The 26729-nt window shown below is 38.4% G+C and overlaps 1 protein-coding gene across 1 annotated transcript in view; it reads left to right on the top strand.

Annotated features, from left to right (window-relative positions):
• Positions 1 to 7887: 7887 nt before the first annotated feature.
• Positions 7888 to 26729, top strand: part of LOC139736356 (solute carrier organic anion transporter family member 4A1-like) — a 69842-nt gene continuing 51000 nt past the window's right edge. The window contains exons 1-2 of the mRNA XM_071647112.1: positions 7888 to 7919; positions 10357 to 11441. Of these exons, the coding sequence (XP_071503213.1) occupies positions 10601 to 11441 (841 nt within the window). The 5' untranslated portion in view covers positions 7888 to 7919; positions 10357 to 10600. The remainder of the gene's footprint in view (positions 7920 to 10356; positions 11442 to 26729) is intronic.

Genomic DNA, 26729 nt, shown 5'->3' with positions numbered 1-26729 from the left:
TTTTAAAGTTTAGTTGCAGTCAAGTGCTTGACAGGGCATGAGGTATGTAACAAATTGGTCAATTCAGAACACAATTTCATTAAGATGCCTTTTAACAAACCTAATAGATGTGTAAGCATCAGAACAGTAGTAGACTTTGAAATGTAGATTTTAGGTAGGTATTAGGTATGAAACGTTTGCATGTGTGTGTGATTTGGTTTTTTTTTAGAACAAATATTACTTTTCCGGTTTAACTGTATGCCATGATGTACAGTTGCAGATTTTTCCAATTTCAGTGGCTGTGACTTTATCAGGGAATAATATGCTGATAGACTCAACTGTGCGAGTGAGAGTATGGAGGCGAACACTAAAGGGCTTTTTACACTTGTAAATTTTTGCTTAGTCCCGTACCAACGGAGGGGCTAAGGGGGGGCCTTAGCCCCACCGTTGGTACGGGACTATCCTTAGCCCACTTTCTGTTTACACTCGTTTTTGCCAAAGTGGGCTAGCCCCACCGATAATCCCGTATTATCCGGCTCTGCAAAATAGCAGGGTTAGCACCTCAATTGCGGTGCGAGCACTGCAATTGCGGTGCCAAGCAAGTGAGTGTAAACAGAACGAAAAAATAATCCGGGGCTAAGCAACGGAGACGAAGTCCAACCCCCACTGACCAATCAGGAACGAGGTAATCAAGTGCTGCCCGTGCGTGCGTGTACGTGTACAGTGCACAGCATAATTATGAATATTCATGTGGTTTGGAAAGTACCGGACTAAGAAATGCGAGTGTGTAAAGGTCAATTTTCTCCTTAGCCCCGGACAAGAGCTTAGTACGGGACTAATTGGCGAGTATAAAAAGCTGAAAAAATTGGTACGGGACTAACGATAGTCCTGGGTCAGAGAAAGTATGGGGTTAAGAAACACAAGTGTAAAAAGGGCTTAACTCTAACATATATGTCGGAAAGTGACACGGTCTCATCATCATCTCATCTTAATCTGATATTTGTGACACCCAAAATGAGCATAAGATTTCATCTAAATGGAATCTAAAAAAAAAAAGCATGGTACGAATGACCCATTATTTGATGGACTAGCTCACCAAGTGCTGACATAAAACAAACATAAAAACACAATGATCTTTTCTCTATTTACTCTTCTATGGAGCTGTCAATAATGACAGAACATTGGTATTCTGATTGACAGGTGGTACAAAATTACTCAAGGTAATGGTTCTCCATTTCAAAAAAGTGAATTAGGTAATAAACAACTGTGAGAAATTTATGACAGTTGTCAATTCCAGGAATTTTTTTGACATGAAATATGACTGGAAAAAATTATCTGCTTTTTTCTTCTTCATTCTCATTTTTTTTTTCTCTTTCTCTCTGTGCAAACTCTGATATAGTTCAAGGGAAGTATGAACTGTATATAATCGCTATTGATGGACAATTGACTCGAGAATCAAAAGCGTTCTTGTTAGTCGATGTTTTCGGGGAGGAGTGGAACTGTGCTTCATTTGCCAGCAGTGCATGGCTCATTGGGCATTCTGTATGATACAGTTATCTGTTCATTCATTGATAGTACTGGCAGGTAATTTTGATGAATGACCATTTATTATTATTATTTTTTTTTTTTGGTGTGTGTGTGTGTGATACCCATTCAGAGGAAGTGGTGTTATGATGTGTATTGTTCTCAGGAAATGGTTTGTGCAGATAAGTGTCAGTATAGAGCAATAACATCTGATTTCCTCATAATAATATACTTGTGAGTGGAAGTTGTCATCCTGTAGTACTCCGATATCCGGTACAATGCAGAAGCGTGTATGTAGGTATGTTAGTTTAATTTGGGCTCGATCAGAGATAAGCATATATGGCCTTTTTTACGATCAGTGGTGTAACTTTTGTACTCGGAGGGTCAAAATTTCAAACAAAATATTTTTTCATTATTCTGTTTGATTCCTGTTTGAAAGTATTCAAATTTTTGAAAAAATAACATTTCAGACCTTAAAGCTGAAGGGTTATTGGTGTAATTTAAGGAAAACCCTGGCACCTGAAGTAAATTTAAGCAAAATTTTGCTTTCATGAATTGCACCATATTGACAAAACTCTGCAGTCAAACTTCACCATGCAAAGTTTATATGGTTAACAACAATATATAGTTTGTGAATCAAAACTATTTGGGGGTTGAATATAAAGTGAATTTTTAAAAAAATACATGAGATTTATAAATTTTTGCTAAAAATACCAATTGACATATAATTTTTAAGATTTTAACTATTTATTGGAGGGCAGGCCAGGTCAAACTCTTACTATAACAAGTCTTTAAGGGCGGCTACCTTCCTATGTAGGTTAAACGAAATTCCAATCATTTCTTTAAAACTTGGATTTTTCACACATGGATGTTTCGGAGGTGACAGTTAACATATTAGAATATTTCGGAGGTGACACTAATATTAACACTCACTTTTTTTGAGAATAAGTGACAATAACACAAAAACTTCTTCTTTTTATCAATGTTTCTAATAATTTTAACTCGAGAACAAGAAATTAACTCCTGTTTGAAGCAGATAAACCAAACAGAACAAGTGTTTTTTTACACTTCATTAATTAGCATGGGTACCGGTAGTTTGCCTTCCATTTGGACAAAGGATGTAAGCTAAATATTGTAATCTGAAGAAACATGGCATTCCATTTTCTACTTTAAATTGAGATGAGGGTGTGAGATCATTTAAGTAATGTTTCTTTGCTCTCAGAACATTTTATTCCACAACACCAGGGAAGAATCACTCCATTTCGGAGGTGACATTCAATGTTAACATTGTGTTGAAATATTCATTTACAGTAAGAATATGATGGACATAAGCTAGATATTGTAAACTGAAGGAACATGGCATTCCATTTTCTACCTTAAATTGAAATGAGGGTGTAAGATAATTTTAGTAATGTTTCTTTGCTCTCAGAACATTTTATTCCACAACACCAGGGAAGAATAACTTTGTTTCGGAGGTGACATTCAATGTTAACATTGTGTTCAAGTATTCATATAGTATGTCCCCCCCCCCCCCCCCCCCCCAACAAATTTACAATTAGACTTTTGCATTGATAGCACCCAATATGATTAAATCAGCTACATAAATTGTACTTTGGGGTCTTAAATTATAACATCTTAGCTCTATTTTGCAGGAAGCCCCAGTCAATTTGGTTAAGTGATCTCAAAGAAATGTGAATTGTTGTAAAGGATGTCAGGAGTCTGATTCTTCCAAGTTCAGCACTTGGATGCTCTTAAAACTGCATATTAATGTGTAAACACAATACAGAACTTGGAGGGAAGGGATTCCTCACATGCTCTACAAAAATCCTCAATTCTCTTTGACCTCTGAAGCAAATTTAATGGGGTTTTCTGTAAGGTGTGGGCAATGAGTTATAGTTTCAATCCCTCAAATTGTATTTTAGATTGATTCGCTATCTTTAAAGTTATCGTTGCGGAGGGTACCACTGTAGTTTTTTGGTGGGGACATACGGTATGAATACCAAAAGCAAAAATTCTTATTTGACTTGTGTACGTTTTTGTTTGCACATAGTTTTATGAATAGATTAATTCCAGGATGTTCATGAATTCTTCATCATCCTTGATAGCCACCATACAAATGTTATAATACTGGTGAAAGGTGTTTGGTTCATCTGGGATAAATTTTCTATACACCAGATTCATTCAAACTGTTGACATTACTAAAATATATTTTACGTATCTTTCTGAATTGCTTGAAAATTACCTGCAAATCATATTAGTCACTTTTGAGAGTAAAAAGTATAAGATAAGAAAAACCATTTTATTATTTTTGAGGTGACACAACACAGAGACAACCCAACTTCTCAGGTGTTAACTATTTAGTGAACATTCATATCTTTCCTCATGGCTTTAATTTTCAAATATAAGCTCTTTCTTTCAGGTCTTACTTGTTATCTTGTTTAGTTATTCTCTTTCATGATAATGGATACCAGCTCATATTTTGTTTGAGATTGTAATTCATACTAATCTTTAACAGGTTTTTACAATTTGGTTACGACAACAGTTTGTGTTTCCCAGCTGAAGAGAGCAGCATAATGCTTTTCTGTGAACTTGAGGGGAAAATTTGTTTTTGTTCAGTAATTTTCCCCATCAACTTCACAGAAGGTCCCGGACACAAACTGGTCTCAAATAAACCTATAAGGGACCAAAACTGGAAAAGGACAAGTTCACCTCAATAGACATGAGGGTTGAGTAAATACAGCAATAATAGTAAAACACATCAGTGAGAGTTTGAGGAAAGTAAAGGCAATCCGTTCCAGAGTTATGGATTTTTGAAGTTTCTGCTCAGTCAAAGCTGAATGAGAAGACTTCTATAGCTTGTGATGTCACATGTGTGCAAGGATATAGAGAAAGTGTCAAGAAAATTCAACATACTGTATTTTCACTTTTCTTGCATAACAAAAGAACACATGACTTCTCTCTTTTGGAAGGCAGGGTGAATAATATTGCCCTAAAATACATCAGTAGCAAGTTGAAGAAATGTGCACTTTTTTCAAAAAGTAAAGTTTTGTGAAATTCATTGTATTTTACTTATATCGTTGTACGCATGTGATATCATACACTGTCGTAGTCGTCTCATCCAGCAGTGATTGCGCAGATACTTTAAAATAAAAACATAACTTTTGAATGGATTGTCCAATTTCCCCCAAACTTTCAATGATGTGTTCTACTAATGTTGTTGCATTCACTCAATCCACATGTATATGAAGGTGGACTTGTCCTTTAAGAAACCATTTTCTTTTCCTTGAAATTCCAGTACTTAAAGCCAAATTCTAAGATAAAACATAATAACAAAACAAGGTAAACACCTCATCAAAATTGTATTGAGATAGAACTACTAATCTTGTTTTTGGATCTTTCCCTTTCCAGTCCTGGGGACTTGTTCCTCTGTTCACTTTAGTTGTCACAGAACTTCAATAATCTTAAAAAATACAATGTCATAAACAGTTGGTTCAACTTGGAAAATGTAATTATTATTGTCATATTAAAAAAAAAAATCACATAATTTTGTTTATGATTACCACATCGTACATGGAAAAACAACAACTAAGAATTCAAGAACAAGTTGTACACCAGCTATATAGGCATGTGGCCCTTTTGTGGAGTTTGATTATTTGATGATTTTTTTTTTACATTCTTTTTTTTTAAAGATTGTGGACTAGGGCATGCATGAGCTGCCACATGTACATGTATCACTTTGGTATCAAGGGAATTCTGGTGAGCTATGTATACAAAAGTCACTTCTGTTGTGATGATTTTGTAGTCTATATTAAATGTATTAGAAAATGTTAATAGATAGTGACAAGGAACTGAAGTCTTGCCTTTCACTATCACATAACAATATGGTGTTAACAAACAATGTCACCTCCGAAACACAAGGAAAAGCAACCTACATGGAAAGCTGTGATTGGTAAATCTTTACAACTAATTGCTTGTGGAAATCAAGCTTCTAAAGATGAAAGCATCTATATGTTTACTTAACTAAAGCAGGAGAATTGATCTTGATTACAATATTTTATATACAACAGATGGGTGTATTTTGTGCATTCTCATTGTTAAAAAAAGTGAAAAAATGTAAATTTGCCCTAAAACATACAGTCTAGTAATAAAAAAAAAGAGTGAGAGTGTGTTAGTTGATTTCTCTACATTGAGACTTATGTTACTAAAATATATGAAACCGTTGGTGTACATGATATGGTTTCTCTTCAACAGAAATGAACAAAAAATCTTGTTAACAGTGTTTTGTCACCTCCGAAACAGTAATTCTTAGTTTTTATTAGATCTTTTATTAATCTCTAGAAAATTCTCACATCCTGTTGCCATATTACTATTTTCATCCAAAAGAGATTCCTGTCACTTGGACAGAATCAAACAAAATTGCTTTGTCTTCGAGAAATTATCAAATATAATATGCTTGTTGTTTCGGAGGTGACAATTGTTTCGGAGGTGACAAGTGTTAACGGAAAATTGTAAATTGCTCCGAAATGAAAACAAAAGGCTATATTTCTACTACCTTCCTTCAGAGATAATGTGAGGGGATATGTTACATTTTTGCAAATGTAATGTATAACTGATGTCAAGAATAAAAAAATCAAATACATGAATCTGTTGTCTCGGAGGTGACAGAAATGTTAACGGAAAAGTTACATAAATTTATAAACGCTCACCAAAAAATGATAAGCTATTTGAATTAAATATTCTTTGGATCAAAGTTAAGTCAGATTGATTACTATTCTGTTTTGATGGAAATTAGCAAAGTTGAATTTTACAATTGTGAACAAGAGCTAACTCAAAAGAGGGGTTAATTGTTAACGGAAAATGTCACCTCCGAAACATAAAGTTTGGACAATTTCAGTCTTTAAAGAAGACAAAGCAGAACCTGGTAAACATAATAGTTCTTAATGTTGGATACCTGTCTATCACAACAACAACAAAAATAATGAAAAGGAATACACAATTTAATATGCTAGCTCTGACAAAAATACTATGTCAGAATGAGTACACCAAAAGTGTTGGATTTCAAGCATGTAAGTGCCTGCCACATCTGAAAGAAAAAGAGAGGAAAGTTCATTAAGGTACCCAAGGTAGACACTGTGGGTGGTAAGTTTGTGAGAAAAAATAATGCATATCTGTCAGTGTATAAGAAAGTTATACACCAATTAGTGCCAACACTGTGTTTTACACCACTGATTGTAAAAATGGCCATATGTTATTGTTCGTCAGGGTGTATGCTATTTACATTCATACTTAATTTGAATAGAAAGAAAAGTACATACCATGTGCATTAACACTCATATTCAGCATGTGGAGGTAACATGCATTTACCTGTGTAATTGTACTTTCTGCATCTGTGATCGTGTGCTTCTTTTCTTATATTCAAATATCTATGTATGATGTGCTGTGTACTTAAGATCTGTCTACGTAATAAGAATTGGTTGTGTTTATCTGACATCACTTTCTGTATTTACCCACTGTGTATATATATATATATAAATATCATATGTATATGGTACATGACATCTGTTTCTATATTTACTAGCTGTGCATATATTTGATATTTGCTTCTATGACACTGATGTGCTGTAATGATGAACTCTGGGGTGACTATGAACTTTGGTTCAAAAGTGAGAAAAGAAAAAATGTTGTGGGTTTTGCCCAGCTCGGATTGGCATTAATGGCAATAGAGAATGAAAACACCTCCTCTATGTGCTACAGTAGTTTACAATGTGTACATGGGGGCTGTGTGGTTGTTTCCTGCTTATTTAACCCAGTCACCTTACTAGTAATATTGTTTCACTCTCGAAACATGTTTTTTTATTATTCCTTCGTGGAAGGAATGTGGAATTCTTAATAGAGTAGTAGGATGGTACTTCCTCTCACCTAATTACCTCTTTCTGATTTTTTTTCCCTTCTCATTCATGTTTCCAGAGAGAAAGACTATAAAGACAGCAACAACAACAACAACAAATTGGCGCCCAAACTATACTTGGGATTACATCCTTGTGGCTTGTAACTAGATTCATTACGTCACCTCGCCTATTCATGAAGGACTCGTTGCGGTTCTCATCCTGAATGACAACGACCGTGGCAGGAATTGCAGCTGATTCTACGTCATTAAGAAGGCGGATCGGTGAACGTCAGGCCATAGAGACTTTGTATTGATGCACGACGACAGCGCCTCAAAAAGTCAAATGACAACCGACAGCGGCGGGATAATTGTTTCTTCGTCCCAATCGGTCCCGGCGTCCCTGTACCCCCAGCGGAGAGTTGGCTTCTGATTCAGCATGCGCTGGCCCTGTGCCTTCAATTTCGAGGAGGAAATTTTCAGTTTCAGTGCAGCAGTGAGTTTCCTTGGTCTCAATTTCATTAGCTTACAGGTAAGTTACAGTATATATCGATATATTTCTAGACATGTATTTGTAGATAAGTCTGTACATCTATTACCTCTCATATAAAGTCAAGTACATATGCAATGTATTTGCAGTTGGACGTAACACACTTTTAGATTTTCAGATAAGCAATCCAGCAGAGTTTTATTTTCCCGCTCATGAATATGGTCATCCTTGGGAAAACTTAACAATGAGAAACTTATCTGTGTTGTGTGCCTTAACTGTTGAGGATGGGCTGCTTTTACTACAACACGCATTTCCCATAGACACGTACCAGCCCGAGTATACTCAGGACTCGTCCTCAATGGGTTAAAGAGTAGTTTTCTATCAATATGCTTTTGTGTGCTATCTGTATGTAACTGTGCATTTATGTGAACTTTTTGAGTATGTTGTTTCATTCTATACCTTTGATATCATTGGCAGAGAACCAGAAGGTCACTGTGGCAAATTTAGGGGATATTGAATTATTAGTATCACATTGTAGAATGATCTCTTCTACATCATGGTGTCAATTTTAAATTATGCTCTTTTTCAGTGAACATGTTCAAAATAAAAACCATGGAGGTACTATTTTACCCTGTATTTGAAATAATGCTTATAGATCTACCAACTTTTGATTAATCAAAGGGTGTGTACAGTTCTGGTCGAGGTGAGGATTTAGCTTTTAACATTTTGCGAGATATTCAGAAACCTCTCTATGAGATGTCAAAGATCATGCAATTCTAAGGGGTATCAAAAGTTTATTTGATGAAAATCGGTTTTGAAATGGCTGAGATATCCAAAAACAAGGTGAAATAAAGAATCCTAATAAAAGGCGTGGCCTGTCGCCTTTTATTATTATCACTTTTTTGGATATCTCAGCCATTTGAAAACCAATTTTCATCAAATAAACATTGAATCCTTCTTAAAATTACATGCTCTTTCATTTTTCATAAGAGGTTTCTCAATATCTCACTTTGGAATGTTCATAACATGAATCCCCACCTCAACCAGTACTGTACAGTCCCTTTAAACTTTTTAAAATCATGAAAATTGATTGTTTAGTTTTCAAATTGTAGAACCCAGTAGCACCCTTCAGGTTCTCAGCTGGCGATGCTATGTATAATGAAAACAAAAAGATGAAAAGACTCTATACATGAAACATTAAATGTATCCCCTCCTTCCCCTTCCATCAATCAAACATTCATCACCTGACTTGTGGATGATGAGTTTATCCCACTAGCTTAAAAAGTTGATGGAACTTCACTTGATGCATCAAAAAGAAACTCAAGTTAACATAGCACGGTCTGATCTATCTCGTGAGACTTGTGTGTTCCCAAGTCCTGTTAATGTGAGACTTTGTCCCTGCTGCCTGTCATGAATAAAAAAATCATCCTCACACTATGCCGAACTATTCTCCTGTTGTTTTTTTTTTGGTTTTTTTTTTGTGCATCTCACGAACCTCAATGAATTTCACTTAGCATTATCTCTCACTCCCCTCTCTATCTGCATCTGTCCTCTTTCCTGTCTCTCCATCTCTCCTCCGTCTCCATCTCTCATCTTTCTCTCCTATCTTTCTCATCTCTCCATCTCTCATCTCTCTCTCCCTTATCTCTCTCATCTCTCCTATCTCTCCCCCTCCTATCTCTTTCCTATCTCTCCATCTGTCATCTATCTCTCTCATCTTTCTCCTATCTCTCAGTCTCTGTTATCTCTCCTCCTCTTATCTCTCTCTCTCTATCCTATCTCTCTCCTATCTCTCCATTTCTCATCTCTCTCTTATCATTCCTCCTCTTATCTCTCTCTCCTATCTCTCTCCTATCTCTCTCCTATCTCTCAATTTCTCATCTCTCTCTTATCTCTCCTCCTCTTATCTCTTTCTCCTATCTCTCTCCTATCTCTCCATTTCTCATCTCTCTCTTATCTCTCCTCCTCTTATCTCTCTCCTATCTCTCCATTTCTCATCTCTCTCTTATCTCTCTCTCCTATCTCTCCCCCTCCTATATCTCTCCTATCTCTCCATCTCTCATCTATCTCCCTCATCTGTCTCCTATCTCTCTCTCTCTTGTCTCTCCAATTCTCATCCCTCTCTCCTATCTCTGTCCGATCTCTCTCCTATCTCTCCATCTCTCCTTATCTCCCTCCCTCCCCCTCTCTCCCCGTTTCTCTCCTCTCTCAGTCTCTCTCCATTTCTCTCTCTCCATCGTCCTCTTGTAGCCATCTTGCGTTCTCGCTTCTCACGAATTTCTCACATAGCTCTCCTGTCTCCCTCCAGTTAACTGTCCAGCGTTCTGTTCTGGGAGTGCACATGTGCGCCACGGTAAGATTTAACGACACTTGCAGACATGAAACAGTTAACACACACACACACAAACGCACACACCCACACACACAGGTGCACATAAATGACCATATTCTCTCTCTCTACTTCTCCCAAATCTCCCAGATGTTTTCTCAGTCCACGAGCGGGTGATCGCCTGGTGCAGCACTCACACGTGGAAGTGTGTTGAACTCTCTGGTCGAGGCATTCGACAGCATTTTGAGCGCAGCTCGCCACCACAGTAGTAGAGTCGCTTCTTCGCCCTTGTCGACAGAGCCAGATTGAATGCTATCATCTATGCTGGAGTGTATACTGTGCTAAGCTTCTTCGATCCGGCTTTGATCCCCTTGGATTTCACTTGGATTATATTATGATCATGGAGAACATGGAAGAGAAATCGTATAACAACAACAGCAACACAATGGATGGAGTCGGGAATGGACTGAACGGCCATCCCACACACGTGCACACCGTCAATTCCAGTAACAATGCCAGCTCGGGGATTAGGACGATTCGCGCGATAGCCCCCGGCGAACTGGATGTCGTCATCCACGAGAAACCATTGAGCAATGGCTACATGTCCGTGCAAACTACGAGTGGTTTCCATGGCGACAGCATGGATGACCTCAAGGATGAGGAGGATGAGGAGGAGGAGAATCTGTGTGGATGGGGGCAGGTTACGCCCGTTTCCTTGCAATCTTGCGCCACCATCCCTTGGTTTCTCGTATTCCTGTGTATATTTGCGATAACGCAGGGAATCACGGTGAATGGACTCGTTTACGTCATCACGACGACCCTCGAGCGACGCTTCAAGCTGCCCTCTGTGCAGAGTGGATTCATATCGAGCTCGTACGACTTTTCCGTAATGGTCGTCATCATCTTTGTCACGTACTTCGGGGAGCAGCGGCACAAACCCAAGGTACTCGCTGTCGGTGCTCTCATTTTCGCACTGGGCTCATTTATATTCATGCTGCCGCAGTTCACGACTCCACCCTACGAGTTCCGCTCCACAGACTACGAGTTCTGCGACACGAGCCGCAACGGAAGTGATCACTGTGACACCGCCTCCCAAACCGATGGGCTTTCATTATACTTTTGGGTCTTTGTGCTGGCCCAGTTCTTACACGGCCTCGGTGCGGCACCGCTCTACACCCTGGGGATAACGTACATTGATGAGAACGTAAAACCAAAGATGACATCCCTTTATATCGGTGAGTAAGGCACAATCATGATCATCATCATATAATTCTGTGAAGCTGCAGGACATGAAGAAACTGGCATAGCTCTAATTAAAAAGTAAATGATTATGTCTAATGCTATGCCTTCCTCATCAATTCTCAGTATCTTGTACAGTTTGTCTTAACCCGTTGAGGATAGGCTGATTTTGCTATAACATGCAATTCCCATAGACACCTGATAGAATACTGCCAAAATATAGCAGCGTGATATGAATGTAAATATTTTAATATATTCCACAGTTTAGACTGAAACTATTAAAATCTGAATATCAGGAAGATTTCAGACACCGTAGTCCACTGTTCAGCCATCTAGGATAGGTAAAATTGATGACAATTTCTTGAAATCTTGTCTTTGTCGTGTTTTGTGCACACATATTTATGCAGGTACATTTTAGCTCATAAAAGCTGTGCCTAAAAAAAAAAAAAAGGATGTACATGAATAGCACTGCAGCTAAAAATATTTTTTGAAAATACTTTTATTAAGTTCCTGGAAGTGAGGATACAGTGTTTCTGCCCCCCCCCCCCCATCTTCCAAAGATATGGTAATGAAGTAGATGGTACATCGAAAGTGTGTACATATGGAAGCATGTGATTGTCATGAGCTTTGCTTTCCAAGGTTGGTGTGTCAATCTAAGCTATACAGTTTGCCCATCATCAATGCTTGAGTGAGAATGGAACAGCTTTGATGGTACTTTGAGATCCACTGCAGATGAGGGTATTAGCTCCTGGAGAAAGAGAGAAAGAGAAAAAGATAGGTAGATAGATGTATAGATAGATAGATAGATAGATAGATAGATAGATAGATAGATAGATAGATAGATAGATAGATAGATAGATAAAGAGATAGCAACAGACATTATCGAGAGAGAGGAAGATATTTGTAGATAGGTAGAGTGAGAGATATATGTATATACACTCATAGATAGATAGATAGAAGGAGAGAGATATACATTTAAATAAAGAGAGAGAAATAGAATTGGACATAGAGAGATAGATAGATGGATGGATGGATAGAGAGATAGCAATAGACATATACTATATTTAGAGAGAGAGAGAGAGAGAGATGTTCGTAGATAGGCAGAGTGAGAGATATACAGTATGTATATGTACTTGTAGATAAATAGACAGATAGAGGGAGAGAGATATACATTTAGATAAAGAGAGGGCGAAATATACTTGTAGATAGATAGATAGAGATAGATAGAGAGGGAGAGAGATACATGTAGACAGATAGATAGAAAGATAGAGGTACTTGTAGAGAGATAGAGAAAAGAAAAAAGCCAAAAAAAAGGGAGAGGAGATGGGTGAAGGGTGGAAGAGACTGTCCTCTCTGTAACCTCTTTGTGCGTATCCTTTCATTATTGTTACCGAATATCTGCGGTTATGTATTGCTGTGACAGCTGATATGTTAGCCATTCACGACAGTCTGTAGACTTGCTGGGCATCCCTACAGAAACTTCTCTGTCTTCCTCTCTCTCTCTCTCTCTCTCTGTTTTTTTTGTTTTTTTTTTCTTCTTTCTTTCTCCTGTATCCTCTCCTCTAGATATTGCCTTTTTAGAGGTACTATGTATCTATAATAAGACTTGGCATTGCCATGTGAGTTATATTTCCCCTGAAGTGTGCAGTGCTGAGAAAAATTTTATCTCTTTTGATATAAAGATCTTTAGACAGTTGTATTAAAAACTCGAAAGTTGTCAGTGATATGCTGAAAATATGCACCAAGCTACTTTGTATCATAACTTTAATACATTGTAGCCCTTCCCAACCCCTCAAAAATTTGAGTTTGCCATTTTTTTTTTTTATTGAAAATCACATGAAAGGAGGGATACCTTTTTCAGACCCAAATGTTGATATTAGATGCAAACTCTGTACTATTTTTTGTTTTTACAACAATCTATCACGTTTCTCTTGGTGGCTCCACTTTCTGATCCTAATAAAAGGTGGGTCCCATCTTTTATACGGATCGCTTTGTTTTGGCTATCTTGACCATTTTCAAAACCAATTTTCGTCAAATAAACATTGAATTCCTATTGGAATTACATTGTACGTGCTCCTTTATATTCTAGAAGAGATTTCTCACCAACTCGTGTAAAGCTAGAAACCTGAAACCAGGTCTCAAACGAAACTACACCATCCCTTTAAGCATAGTAATCAAAAAGTGGAATGATTTTTATCGGGATGTTTATGATGACGTTTATGCTGACGTTTATGCCAGTGATTCGCAGTAGTTAATGTTCTGCTGGTTGGAAACTGACAATATTTGACCGAAGTCGACACATAATCACTCCCAGCTTGAGATAAAAGAGTCGCTCATTACCTTCCAGTTGCAACTGCCATCATGTTTATTATAGACAAATGTGTCACTTGTGTTTGGCTTGCCATTATTTTTTTTCTTCTTTTCAGTTGAATGCGTCCACTGTCTACAGGCATAGATTATTCCATTTTGCCCCTTTTATAGCACATATGTCATAAATGACAATGCAGTGTGATAGTCAAGGGCAACAGCTGGGGAAGGTATGCTCCAAACACGATGATTTTTGAAAAGGATGATTCTCCAACACCGTCATGTCTTATAAATAGCCTCGCAAGGTGGAGGGCAAGGTCTATGATGAGGATGTGGCGCAGACTCCTCGCTCTCATCTCTAAGAATGCTCCCACAATGCCCCTTTCATACTGGGAGGGATAGTCGCAACACGACAGTGGTCATCAACATGTAAATATTTGTTGAGAACGCAGATTGTTTGCCAGCTATCTATTAAATGATAATCTGAGATAATCTCAGATTATCTCACCACTTACAAACAATTCCTGTGGCAGATTTCCTCTGAAAAAAAAAAATGAACTGAACAAACAAAACATAATGAAAAACAAAACAAATATAAAGCAAACAAATGGAAACAGAAAATGTGGACAATAATGAGAAATATCTTTTGTTTCTTGTGTTAGGAATGACAGTGTTGAAGGATCATGCAGCCTCAAAAAGCGATCGAACACAGAATTTTGTTGAAACATCCTTATGTACACACAGACTTCACGCTGCTTCATGTTACTCCATCTCATGAATCATGGGATTTGCTGAAACAAGGCAGGAGATTAACATTCAGTCTGTCACTTGTTTCAAAGTGTGGACTTCCTTGCCCTTTGTCTAGCATTCTTTATGACAGATGACTCACGCGTCGGATTTTCCTTGTGGATGCACGCCATCCCCCCTCGCAAAAGACTTAAGTGAGTTTCAGCCATCATTCACGCTGGGACTTTGTCATCAGTGAAAAGTAAAATTGCTCTTTAACCCATTGAGGATGGGCTGATTTTGTTACAATACCCATTTCCCACAGACACCTGCCTGAGTATACTTGGGACTAGTCTTCAACGGACTAACTGTGAGTTATATTCACATGAGGCTTATCATTGATGGTAGAACTTGTAGTTACAGCTATCAATGTGGCTGCACTTGACGATAAAATCCGAAAGCGCAATGCGCCATGTGTGATGGTTTCTGTTCTTTTCATAGCTTCAGATACATTGTACGTATATATTGCAAAACTAAAGTTAATGTATACACAGCATTCTGTTCTTGATGAAGGGTGATTTATGTTTGTTTCAGTCCTATTTTCTTTGTACAAAAACAGGAGTTAGTGATTCCAAATAAGGAGGAAAAAACGTAACATTATTTCCACCCCCAGGCTGGTAGAGGTAGATTATGTCTGGAGATTCAGTCTCAGTTTTACGTGTACTTAACTAATAGCTGAGTTTTAAAGTTCTTGGCATTCCATGGTGTTATCATCTCATATGTAGTGAGTTACACTTTACTTTATGTCTATAAATTGAGTGTGAGGATCAAAAGATGGATTTGAATCCATACTAGACAGCTCAAACAGAACGGGCAGGCATTCCCGCAGAGGAAAAATGGCACAGTCATAATAATGGAGCTAAATTGGCAATTCCGAAGCTGACGACGAAGAGGGGACAGTGACTTGGCAATTTGCTGCGCCGAAAATCGAGTGATCAAGCGACGTTATTAGATGTGATTTCACATCCATTTTCACGTCCCTGAAGATTGGACCCATGTGAGAGAGAGATATATACAGGTATATCATATAAAAGAGATAGAGAGAGAGAAAAATATATCTGAGTGAAAGAGAAATATATATCTAAGAGAGAGAGAGAAATACATATACATGTATAAGAGACAGACAGAGAGAGAAAGTGAGAGAAAGGCAAGGAGAAGGAGGAAAGAAAAGGAGAGAGGAGTGAGAAAGCGTTTAACGCAAACATCGGTGCACACTCTTTTTACTCGGTGGCAAACCACATACATACGAGAATAAGATGAGTCAAGAACAACTCTGGTGAGAAAACCAAAGCAGGCTGCTGTAAGGAAAGAACGGATAAGGACAAAAACTGAGAGAGAAAAAAAACATAAAGAAACAAGATGGGGGGGGGGGGTTAGAATGGATGAGTGATTGGATGACAAATTGGCCCACAGGGAGGTGGAAATTGGGGTTTCCACCCCCCAATTTGCTCCTCCGTCCGTTCTTTCACCGAAGATATCATGACAATAGGTCCGCCGAGCTCCATTACAGTCGATGCTATGGAAGGGATCAGGGCGGGAATTAGCGTGCTCCGTTCATGAACGAGAGAGAGGGAGACAGAGGGATAGAGAAGAACAGAGCCAGACAAGCGGTTAGCTATTATTTTTTGCAACTGGGGGGACATCCCCATTGTCTCTTCAAATTATCGCGTTCCCCCGTATCTCCGTCTCCACTTCTTTTTTTTCTACTCTCCATTGTTCGATTATTGATGCGTCTTCCGAGCTGCCTCCCTCGTAGGCGACTGTTAATCCTGTGCTCTTGAGGAGATCGGTAAAAATCATGTCCGAAGTTTATTTCCACTTTCCATGTCTTTGTCCCTCCCTTCATACCTTCCTTCTGTCTGTGTCGCATAGCTGTAATCACTCGCGCCCTGAAGTCGGCGATGCCATTGCAACTCTTGGTGAGAATGGAAACCAGAAATTGGTTGCCGGACATTGGCAATAAAATCAGGGATTTTTATGCGTTTTTCTGCTTGAAATGTGATAGGTCTCTGCACTTTTATATTCTACTAACTCTGCAACCATTAAAATGAAAAAAAAAAGAGAAACATTTTACTGCAGTTAGTGGAGCTTGTGGTCAGCTATCGCCAGTCACTCTGTAATTTGTTGTCTCTGCAGCCCTGAATTGAAAGCAAAAGGAGGTGGTCACTGTGTCTTTCACTGTCCCATCCAGAACTGGCAAATTAGGTTGGCCGGTAGAAGGTAGCAAGTGGCATTCTGCCTAAAATGAGGAGAAGCAGTAGGCCAAAGTGCCCTGCGATGCATTGGAGACTATGTTTTGAAATATGTTTCTCAAGCTCCCTCTCCTCTCACTTCCCACTGATGTTTATACAGAGCAGATCAATTTGTTGTTGTTATTTTTGTAAATGTTAATTTGTTTTCTTCATCCACAATAGGAAAATATGGAATTGAAAAAAAGGAGCTTTTCCTGAAATTTAATTCAGCACATTCTTAAACACCAATGCATGTTTTTGTCTTCAGAATATATATGTTACAGTGTGTACTTCTTTATCATGTGATTTTATGCATCAGTATGTTTTCCAACCTTCAGGGGTTGACAGCCCCAAATGTTATTATCATTAAACCCAATCTGCAAATTGGCAACCATTTGTGCAGCTATCCCTTGGGCCCATACAGCAAGTTTTATCAAACTATTACAGCTCTTGATGATGACATACATAATTTTGAGAGAAGGAAACTTGATGAAAGATTAAACAGGCAAGAATTAAAGATTGGGTCTTGAACATGCAAAGGTTACATTTACAAGGAAGAAAAAAAAAGAGTGAAAGGGTGAATGAGAATATAGAAAATTCAAAGGGAGTAACCTTTTAGACACGAGCCCAGTGTAGGAGGAGACCTTGGACACAAATCATGTTTGCCAGTTGAGAATTCTTACTAATCAGCCAGTAATTCGTCTCATGCATGTGCAGTGACATTAGCCGATACCTGACAGAATTGATCGGGGCGAGGACACGGGAGTCCCTCGCGCACGATGTCATTAACCCGGGCTCGTTTGTCAGCCGCTCATGATTTTGTTTGAGGAGGGGCTGCCCAATTTTCGTGATTACTTCATCTATCGTCAATGGAGTATTGGAGGGGCAGGGGGATGGAGGAGGAGGCAGAGAGGAGGAGGAGGAGGAGGAGGCCAGAGGGGGGTCGCAAGGGGGACACAAGTGGGCGGAGCAGGGAAAGATATCGACCTCCATCCCTCCATTACTGATTAGTCGCCCGTGCAGAATCAAGATGTCGGCAGGTAAAAGGCCGGGATTTATTTTGGGGGGACCACCTCGTGCAAGTGGAGATAAGGGTTCAAGTGCCCTGGGACGCTAGCCATCATGTCGATAATTTTGTGCAATTTGACAATTTAACTGAGGTTGTATAGCATCTATACCTTTCAGAGCAAAATATGAAGGAATTGGATGAAGTGGATGACCTCAAAATAAAAATAAAAACCTCATGAGGTGGTCGATCAGCTTGTATGAATAATATCTGACACTGCTGACCACTCTTAAAGGGTTGATGCGTTAGATTAATTTTCATATGAGGTTGACACTAAAATCTGAGAGTGTAGAGCATTATCTTTCATGGAAAACCAGGTTTAGAGAAAATGTATCAGAAAATTTAGATTCTAAAAGTGACCAGTTTATCTTAAATCTGGAAGTAAGTAAAAGAGTTGTGATGTTTTATGCACAAATAACGTGCAAGTTAGTAGGACACTTTTGAAGACAATGCATGGCTTTCATGACATTTGAATAATTCTACTAATTTTTCATCAACTTTTTCCTTTTTTGTTTTGGTCTTTATGGTTTCCAATAACTTTTTGCTTGGAGGCATATACAGTATATTCCTCGTGAAATGTATAGGCTACAAGGTAAACTGTATTTCTTGGTTGTCCTCAAAAACATGTCAGGTGGTCGGGAGATTTCCGACACTCACTCTGCTCTTTACCAAGCTTTGATCTGGCGAAAATTTAATCTCTTGATCTGCCGAGGATTTTCAGTGTATCGGATGACGGCATTCCACTCTGCAGCTGGGTGAGTGATGTGACGATAGCCCAGGTAACGCGAGATTGTAATCATATTTCCACGCCAAGATTAAATGTTGGAATGTCTCCCCCGCCCATATTGCTATGGTTGGTATGTTTCAGCAAACGCGATGCCAACACAACACATGTTGGTGTGTATGGGACCAGCCTTCCAATAGGTTGTATCTCTAAATACACTCCTGGGGCCCGTTGCATAAAAGTTACTATTATGGTAACTTTGCCATCCAGTGGTCACTACCATGGCAACAATACCCAACAACCAATCAAAATCAAGAATTCCATGGAGGTTACCATTGGATGGCAAAGTTACCATAATAATAACTTTTATGCAACGGGCCCCTGGTTGGTGAAAAATGAATTCACTCTTAGAAATGAATACTGAGTTAGCTGTTGATGTCAGAATGCCAAGGATCAGACTTCAGCTTAACATTTTGTGTACTTTGAGTGTTGATATGTGCTGAAAACCCCATAGTGAGGTACACACTATCTATAAGTCCCTGGCACAGAAAGGGTTAACTTTAAGGATGAGTCCCGGGTATACTCGGGCAGGTGTCTATGAGAAGCGCGCATTATAGCAAAATCAGTCCGTCCTCAACGGGTTAAAGAACCAATTGCAGTTCAGAAGGTTAGACAGAAGATAAAGTAAATGAACTCTTGATGATTGTCTTCTCTTTATGGATTACACTACAGCTACACTGTATCATGTTATTCCCACATTCGATTAAGCATCAAATTTTCAACACGAGCCTTTTATAGATTACTGTCATTGATTCAAACCATAAAACGCTCTGTGAAATGTCAAACTAATAATGTGACCCTGCACCACAAAACAAACAAAAAGTCACCAGACATGAAATGTTAGTTAAGAGCATATTCTGAAAGAGCAGATTTTAAGCTTTAAAATTATGTATAACTCAAATCAAATGGACTTTCCTAACCTATCTAAATATTGGAAAGAAAGCACACTTTCAGGGAAAGTGTGAACTGAGAAAAGAGGCTTTGAAGTACAGTGTCTATTCAAGCGCTTAATCTTTATCAAGCAGTGCTGGCTGTGCGATGAATGGGACAAAAACAGGAAGTAAACCACTGGAGTAGCAACAATGAAGGGATTATCAGATCAACTTGAAATTAAGCATGCCTTATTAACACACTCTGCCCTTAATTGATGCTAACTTTCAAAGTAGCAGCATCATCCTTTCAAATGTTATAGGAGTTGAAAGTGGAGAGTGTGTACAAGGTTTTTAAGAAATGAAAAGAGGACTCTAAAGACACACTTAATCACAATATTCTGCCAAAAAATGTTCGAGATAAACTGCTAGAAAATACACCTTCTTGCCCATCTTATGATCCCAAACTTTAGCATAATGTAGAAGAAGACTTGCTCTTCCTGAAAATATGAAAAAGTCAAGATCAGCTCGGTTGACCCATTTCACCTATTTTCAGTCCTCGCACAAAATCAGTGTGTGCGACTTTTTGTTCGTTTTGTGATGCACGGTCACAAATGGCCATTTTCTGCCTCAGTGACTCCTCTGTTTTGAAACTCCATGCCCCCACTGGCAGTGATTTAAAACTAGATTTATTCTCTGTGATTCCTAATGGTGAAAGGCCCCTGATTATTTGCTGAATCTAACTGAAGTGCATTGATAAATCACATGGCAATATCTTGTGTAGGGAGATTTTGACCTTCCATTCATACTCATCCAGAAAGGGAACTTTATATAGTCTTCTTTATCTCTACTAATCAGCAGGATCCAAGATACAAATATGGCAAGGGGGAGGGAGAGCTAACATGCTCAACTGCTCATGATTAGACTAGGACATGAAATCTGGAATTCTGGAACACACATGTGCAATGATAAATCTCTCCCAGAAAGATGTCAAGGAAATTTTGACGCCCATGTTTTTAACACCCTCACAGATGTCTCCCTATTAATAGAGAAAAGAAATGGCGTATGTACGTGCATTTGGACACACCCTAATGATGTTAACACACACATCTGTGATGGATGAACGAGTTCAGCTGTTCTCAGCTCCTTGGAAAGTTAATGAGATCAGCTGTTTGACTCCAGAAATGCCTATTAAACCTTGAAATTCCTCATTGGTAATGTATAGTAGATGTCTTAAAGCTATTAAATGCACAGTATAGCCTCATCATTGTAAAGAAGGTGGAGGGGAGGGGGACGTAACCTCATTTTAAAAAAAAAAAAGATGTATTGTATCAAGAAAGAAAAGAAACTAATAATAAACTGTGAAACAACACAGCATTTATATATTAGAGTAGAAGCTCAGCTGTATTGGAAATCCATCTGAGATTGCAAAATATTTTGTATTAAGATCAAAAGTTTAACACCAATTTCAGAGGTATTTACAAGATTACCTATTTCACAAATTAACCCCTTCCCAACCCAAACACTGACTTTCCAATTGACATTTCACAGGGTTCATTGCCTTCCTGTAGGTAATGGGTTAATATTATCCACATGCACACACAAACACACACACTGTGCAGATTCCCTCTACAAAACTGAGCTAAAAGTGAAACAATGAATGAAGTGATAATGCCGTCACAGCAAATTATGAATAGCTTTGCCACGATCAAAGTTGATAGTATGCCAGCATCATGACAGGACGATACCATTATTATATCCTGAAAGCAAGACAAAAATAGCAGAGGAATTAAAACATCTTTGTGAAGAAATAAGTGCACATGATTTCTTCACCAAAATATGATTCACAAACCTTGTTACCCTTTGCACAAAAAAAAAAAAGATATTTGAAAAGAAAGAAAGGAAAAGAAAAAAAACAGCAGCAGAGTCATGTTACTGTGATTCTAATCTTGGGTTCCTTATGTTCCTTGTTTTTATAGAGCAGGAAGGATTATGCCATTCTTCTAATGTAGATATGAAACAATTATCGCAGGTCAAATGCCTCTGATACCTGAAAAGAGGTGAACTGCCCAGATTTTTACATTCATAGTATGACACGCCATCCACTGCCATACAGATTAAGCTGAAAGGATGTTAACCTGTTGAAGACAAACTGATTTCCCTATAACACACATTTCCCATTCACCCCAGCCTGAGAATACTTGGGACTATAGTCTTCAATGGGTTAAACATTTTAATGTTAAGTCACTTCATAGTTAGAAAGACAAACTGACATAATATTGCAGCAAGTTCGTCAAATCTATTTTTATTTTCATTTTTAATAAAGGAGTTATTTGCAATCTTCATAATGTGCATGTCATTCTAATGAAATCCAAATACAGTATAAACTTCAAAGTGGCATTTTCTACAGACTTCAGTCTGATGTGACGAGGAAGTTCCCTTTTATTTTTTATTAACTCGTGAAGTAAAGGCTGATATTTGCTATAGTATGCATTTTCCATAGACACCTGCCAGAGTATACTCGGAACTTTCCTGTAGTCTTCAACAGGTTAAGAGTTGAAGTCCAGTGGCCATAATGCCATAAAAGCCATGGCCATAATGCCATAAAAGGCATGGCCATGTACATAACATAGAGAATCACACTGTTTGTCTGACATGGTTTTGTGCTCAGATTTTAGCTCATGGGACACTATGTTGAATATCGTTGAAGGAGCAGGGAGCAAGAGCTGTCCTGAAGTCTATAATCTTATTCAGGGGGCGTGCATGTTAACTGCCTCCTACTCAGAAACGCTCCATGAAGGCATGTTGTAATGCATCAATAAGTAGGGGGCCTTTATTGTTAGAAGTCCTGTCGAAGCTGTACTATCTCATCAAATGCCAGGGCTGTCCAGATATGTGCAGGCAGCTCGCTGCTCAATGTACCATCACATCTTTCAATTCCTGGAGAAATCTACACATGTAGTTAAGATTACACCTAATCACATTAATTTTATTGTTGACTGTTGTTCTTACAGAGAAAACCAAACTGAAATCTCAGTGTGATTTTAACCCATTGAGTTCACTGATGTACCACATCTTGTGAATTCCCCAAGAAATTCATTGAGATGCCACCTAATCACATAATTCTATGGTTGATTGTTGCTCTTACAAAGAAAACAAGATGGCAATCTCAATGTGATTTCAAACTGTAGTTTGTGTCGAGTCAAATGTATAATACGTGAACACACATCAGCTCTTTATCATGTATGGACATATCACTGTTCAGGAATTGCTCAGTGAATGAGTGAATACTTCTATCAAGGGTTATTGGCTGGGGGGAAAAAAAGTCTTATTCCTTCTGTCATTGACTGATAATTGCCAGACATTTCCATAAAAATAGAGTGCCCTATCCTTGAACCGTTGCAAGTGAGACGTGCCATTTGTTGTACCGATTGCGTAGATGTCTTAATTAGACCAGAACATCCTTGTTAAAAAAAAGAAGGGGGAAGGAATATTGTTGTAAATAATGTCAGCTCGGCTGGCACTGCGCCAATACACTTGTGGTTTGATTTGCACTCTGAAATGAGGACTTGTAGCAATTACACCAAAGAGGAAGGGTAAAAAGAGTTTACGGAATGTTTGCAAAAAAGGGAATGCTAGAACATGACCGTGTGCACCCATCTGATAAATTGCATGTGATGGAGCTAAATCCGACAAATTGAACTCACAAATGTGCCGAGCAAAGATATTTGGGAGTTCCATCAAGAACAGCTGTACTTTTTGGCTGATGTCTTTTATTCAAACCATGGAACATGCATTCCATGACTCAAAGAGAGATATAAATGAGCTATTTACGGAAGAATGATATCCAATTATTTATGATTTCTCGACTCAATCTCTGAGTGGATCAGATATGTACCCAGAATTCAAATGTCGCTTGTCATGTGACATTACATTCTTGATCACCAAAGACCTAGTGGGATTAACAGCAGGATCGTATGAATGGCACGTATATATAGGACAACTAGAGGACAGATTTCAAATTTTGTTGTCAAAAGCACTTGTAATCCTCCGTTTTCAAAGGAATTCCTACTTTTGCAGATGTCAAACACAAATTGCTTGTAGGGCCTGCTCACATTCTCATTCCATTAAACTGTGCACTTTATGTGTCGAAAGGTCTCTGATGAATTTTCAGTGTTTCCAAACCGTTCCACTTTTCCTTTTCTTTCTTTCTTTCTTTTTTTTTTGGGGGGGGGGGTGGGGTTCTTTACATCCATGGAAAGCTTGACTCTTGTTATGCCCACAGAAGGTGTGACTTCAAATGTAAATCTCATTTGTGTGAAAATTTGAGGCATGCCCTTCTCTCTTCTTCGTGTTTCTGGACCTCTAATCGATCCTGGCATCTGTTGCAGATGACACCATCAGTGTGTTTAAGACCTGCCATCCCGTTTGGGCTGAATTGAATTTTGAAACTTTAAGCGGGATGCCATACATACTGAGAAGATTCACCGGTTGGACACTCGTGCAGCTGGACAGCAGATTGAGCAAAATAACAAAAACAAAACCAAAAAGCGCTCAAACCGTTCCATCCTTGGTTCAGAGTATCGTAGGATGGTGAGATTCCCACGAGGGACAAAGGTTGTCTTGTATAAAAGTTTACGACTAGAAAAGACAGACAAGGAGAGAGAGAGAGAGAGAGAGAGAGAGAGAGAGAGAAGATGAAAAATTGGAAGAAAATGGTTGGAGATAATTGTCTGAGAGGGTGAAAATTCCCAGAGTCCATTCATGGATAGGGGAGTGGGATGCATGCCCGTTGCCATGGCGATGTAAGTGAGCCGCATCATCCCAATGGGATGTGGCATTGATTGCTTTTCCAAGCGCAGACCCCCTCCCTGCGATTGGAGAACTTGGCCATGGGAATCTGGCCTGGGTCGGAGTCATTTGTCCTGGACAGCTGTGAGAGAGTAATCTTCTTCTGCTAATGAGGACTTGATTAGTCAAGATTTGCATCTCCAAGGTCTTTCACCCCCATTTTTTTTTCCTCTTGATGAAATCATTTTTTTCCAGGATTTTCTGTCTTGATTGACTATTGATAAAGGGTACATCCTTGGTGAAGAGGGGGGGGGGGGGGAGGCAGGAGGGAATGGGTAGGAAAGAGAAATGCCATATCGTCCGCTGGGTTGACAAGACGTTGCATCTCAAATTTGAAAATCACTTTATTGGATCAATTGTCAGATAGTCGGTTAAGTGATGTTCTGTCCAAATCCTAGCTGTCTTACCCTCAAAATGAAGCCACCACAGTATGCCAAAGGGAAGGTGATCCCATATAGTTCTTTGACTGCCATTTTTTTTTTTTTTTTTTTTTTTTGCTTGCCTGAACATTTTACATTTTTGAGATAAGAGATTTTGCTTTTTGAGAACCGAAAAGCAGTGTAATGATGTCTTTATCTTTGAAAGTGCGGGCATGATGTTTGCATAATCTCGACACTTTTGAGATACGAGGCTTTGTTTTTTGAGAAGCAAAATGCAGTGTAATGATGTCTCTTTATCTTTGAAAGTATGGGCATGATGTTTTGCATAATCCCAACTTATTGATTTCAAAATATATACAATGGCATATCTATATCTTGATCACTTTAACATTGTATTTTTACATTGTTTATCACTTTTCACAAAGTGTTTTGAAGCTCTTGAAAGAGATGACAATTACATCACTACATACATCACTATGATTATTTTTACCAAATGGATAAAAGTTATGTGTATCTGCATCAAGAAAACATTTAAATCCCAAATACAACTTTAAAGAAGTTTGTGTGTGTGTGTGTTGCTTTGTGTGTAAGTGTGGACAGGAATGTGTGTGTATGTGTGTATATTTTGTGTGTGCTGTGGTTGTGTTTGTGTGCTATTTGCGTGTTTTGTCTCTTTGTGTCATTTGCGTGTTTTCTCTCTGCGTGTCTGTGTGTGTGTGTGTGTAAAAGTGTGTGTTGCTTGTTTATTGTCAGTGTATGTGTGTGTTTGCATTGTTTGCATATGTTTTGTATAGTTAATATTTCATGTAATGCTTGAATCACGCTTGTAGGAAGTTTGTGGTGGCACCGGCTCTCCACAGCTGTCCAATCACTTGCCATCACCGTCCCCCCAGCCCCTCCCCACCCCCTCCCCTGATCTTGACTTGATCCAGGACTTGTCATACCAGTATGTGTATGGCTTCAGAGTTCTATTCATAGACTTCCCCCGCGGGCAGTTGCCTGTCGTCAGGTGCGAGTGTGATTCAGGCCACTGCGGCCAGGTGAACCTTTTCCGACCCATTAAGTACGAGAAAAACCACATTTGTGCGGTTTGGTACTTAATCTTCCTGTAAAAGTGTTGTATTCTTCACCGATCATGTTTTACATGTAAGAGGAACATTTTTTTTTTTCAAGTATGATTTGTCATTTCGGTTATGGAATTTTTAAAGCCTTGTTATTACTAACATTGTGACTGATTCTCAAATTAGAAACATGGTCCCAATGATTAAAGGTGATGCTGCTCTGTAAAATTTACAATATATATATTTCTTTAATTTCTTTCTTATTTTATGCAGATTTTATAGATTAAACCACTTCTATTTAATCTTCCTCCAATATAAGTTGCACCTGTAGAAAAATTTAGGGGTACCAACTTCATGATGGTATAAAGAAATGAATTTGTGCAGCATAATTACCCCAGGAGTGGAGTACACAGTGGACAAATCGGGCATTATATATCAATATATATTCACTGTGTCATTTGACAGGTCATAAAATTATGGTGAATATTGGTGAAAAATGATGACCGAAGTTTTGAATGATGTCAGGCTGATGACATAGACAATAACCTAACCATTTAGGTATCAGTTCATTACCTAATATGGCATTCTGTTAAGGAGTCAATTTTGTTGTAATGGTCACCTGACTTGTTTTTGGTCATATGATGACTCGTTACATTTCTTTCTCAGAAAAAAACAAACCACAGATGTGTTTATTTCACAATATGTTTTATGAGTCATTCCTGCCATTTATGAATTGAGTATAACTATTTGAGGTCCTTGATATATTTGTAGTCGATATGCAAAGTAAATAAAATAGTTTTCCAAACATAATGTACATTGTACATGTAGTGGCAAATTTCTCTGAGCAGAATGAGTATGATGACAGTTGTTCCTACAGCACAATGCCAGTTTAAATATTGTTCTTACTTGTCAAATAGGTTATGAGATTTGATAACAAGATTAATTTCTT

Source organism: Diadema antillarum, unplaced genomic scaffold, assembly GCF_040938485.1.
Source record: "Diadema antillarum isolate AM-2024a unplaced genomic scaffold, OU_Dant_1.0 seq00000637_RagTag, whole genome shotgun sequence".
NCBI lineage: Eukaryota > Metazoa > Echinodermata > Echinoidea > Diadematoida > Diadematidae > Diadema > Diadema antillarum.
Note: the sequence above shows the minus strand (reverse complement) of the source record. Positions and strands in the feature narration are given on the sequence as shown.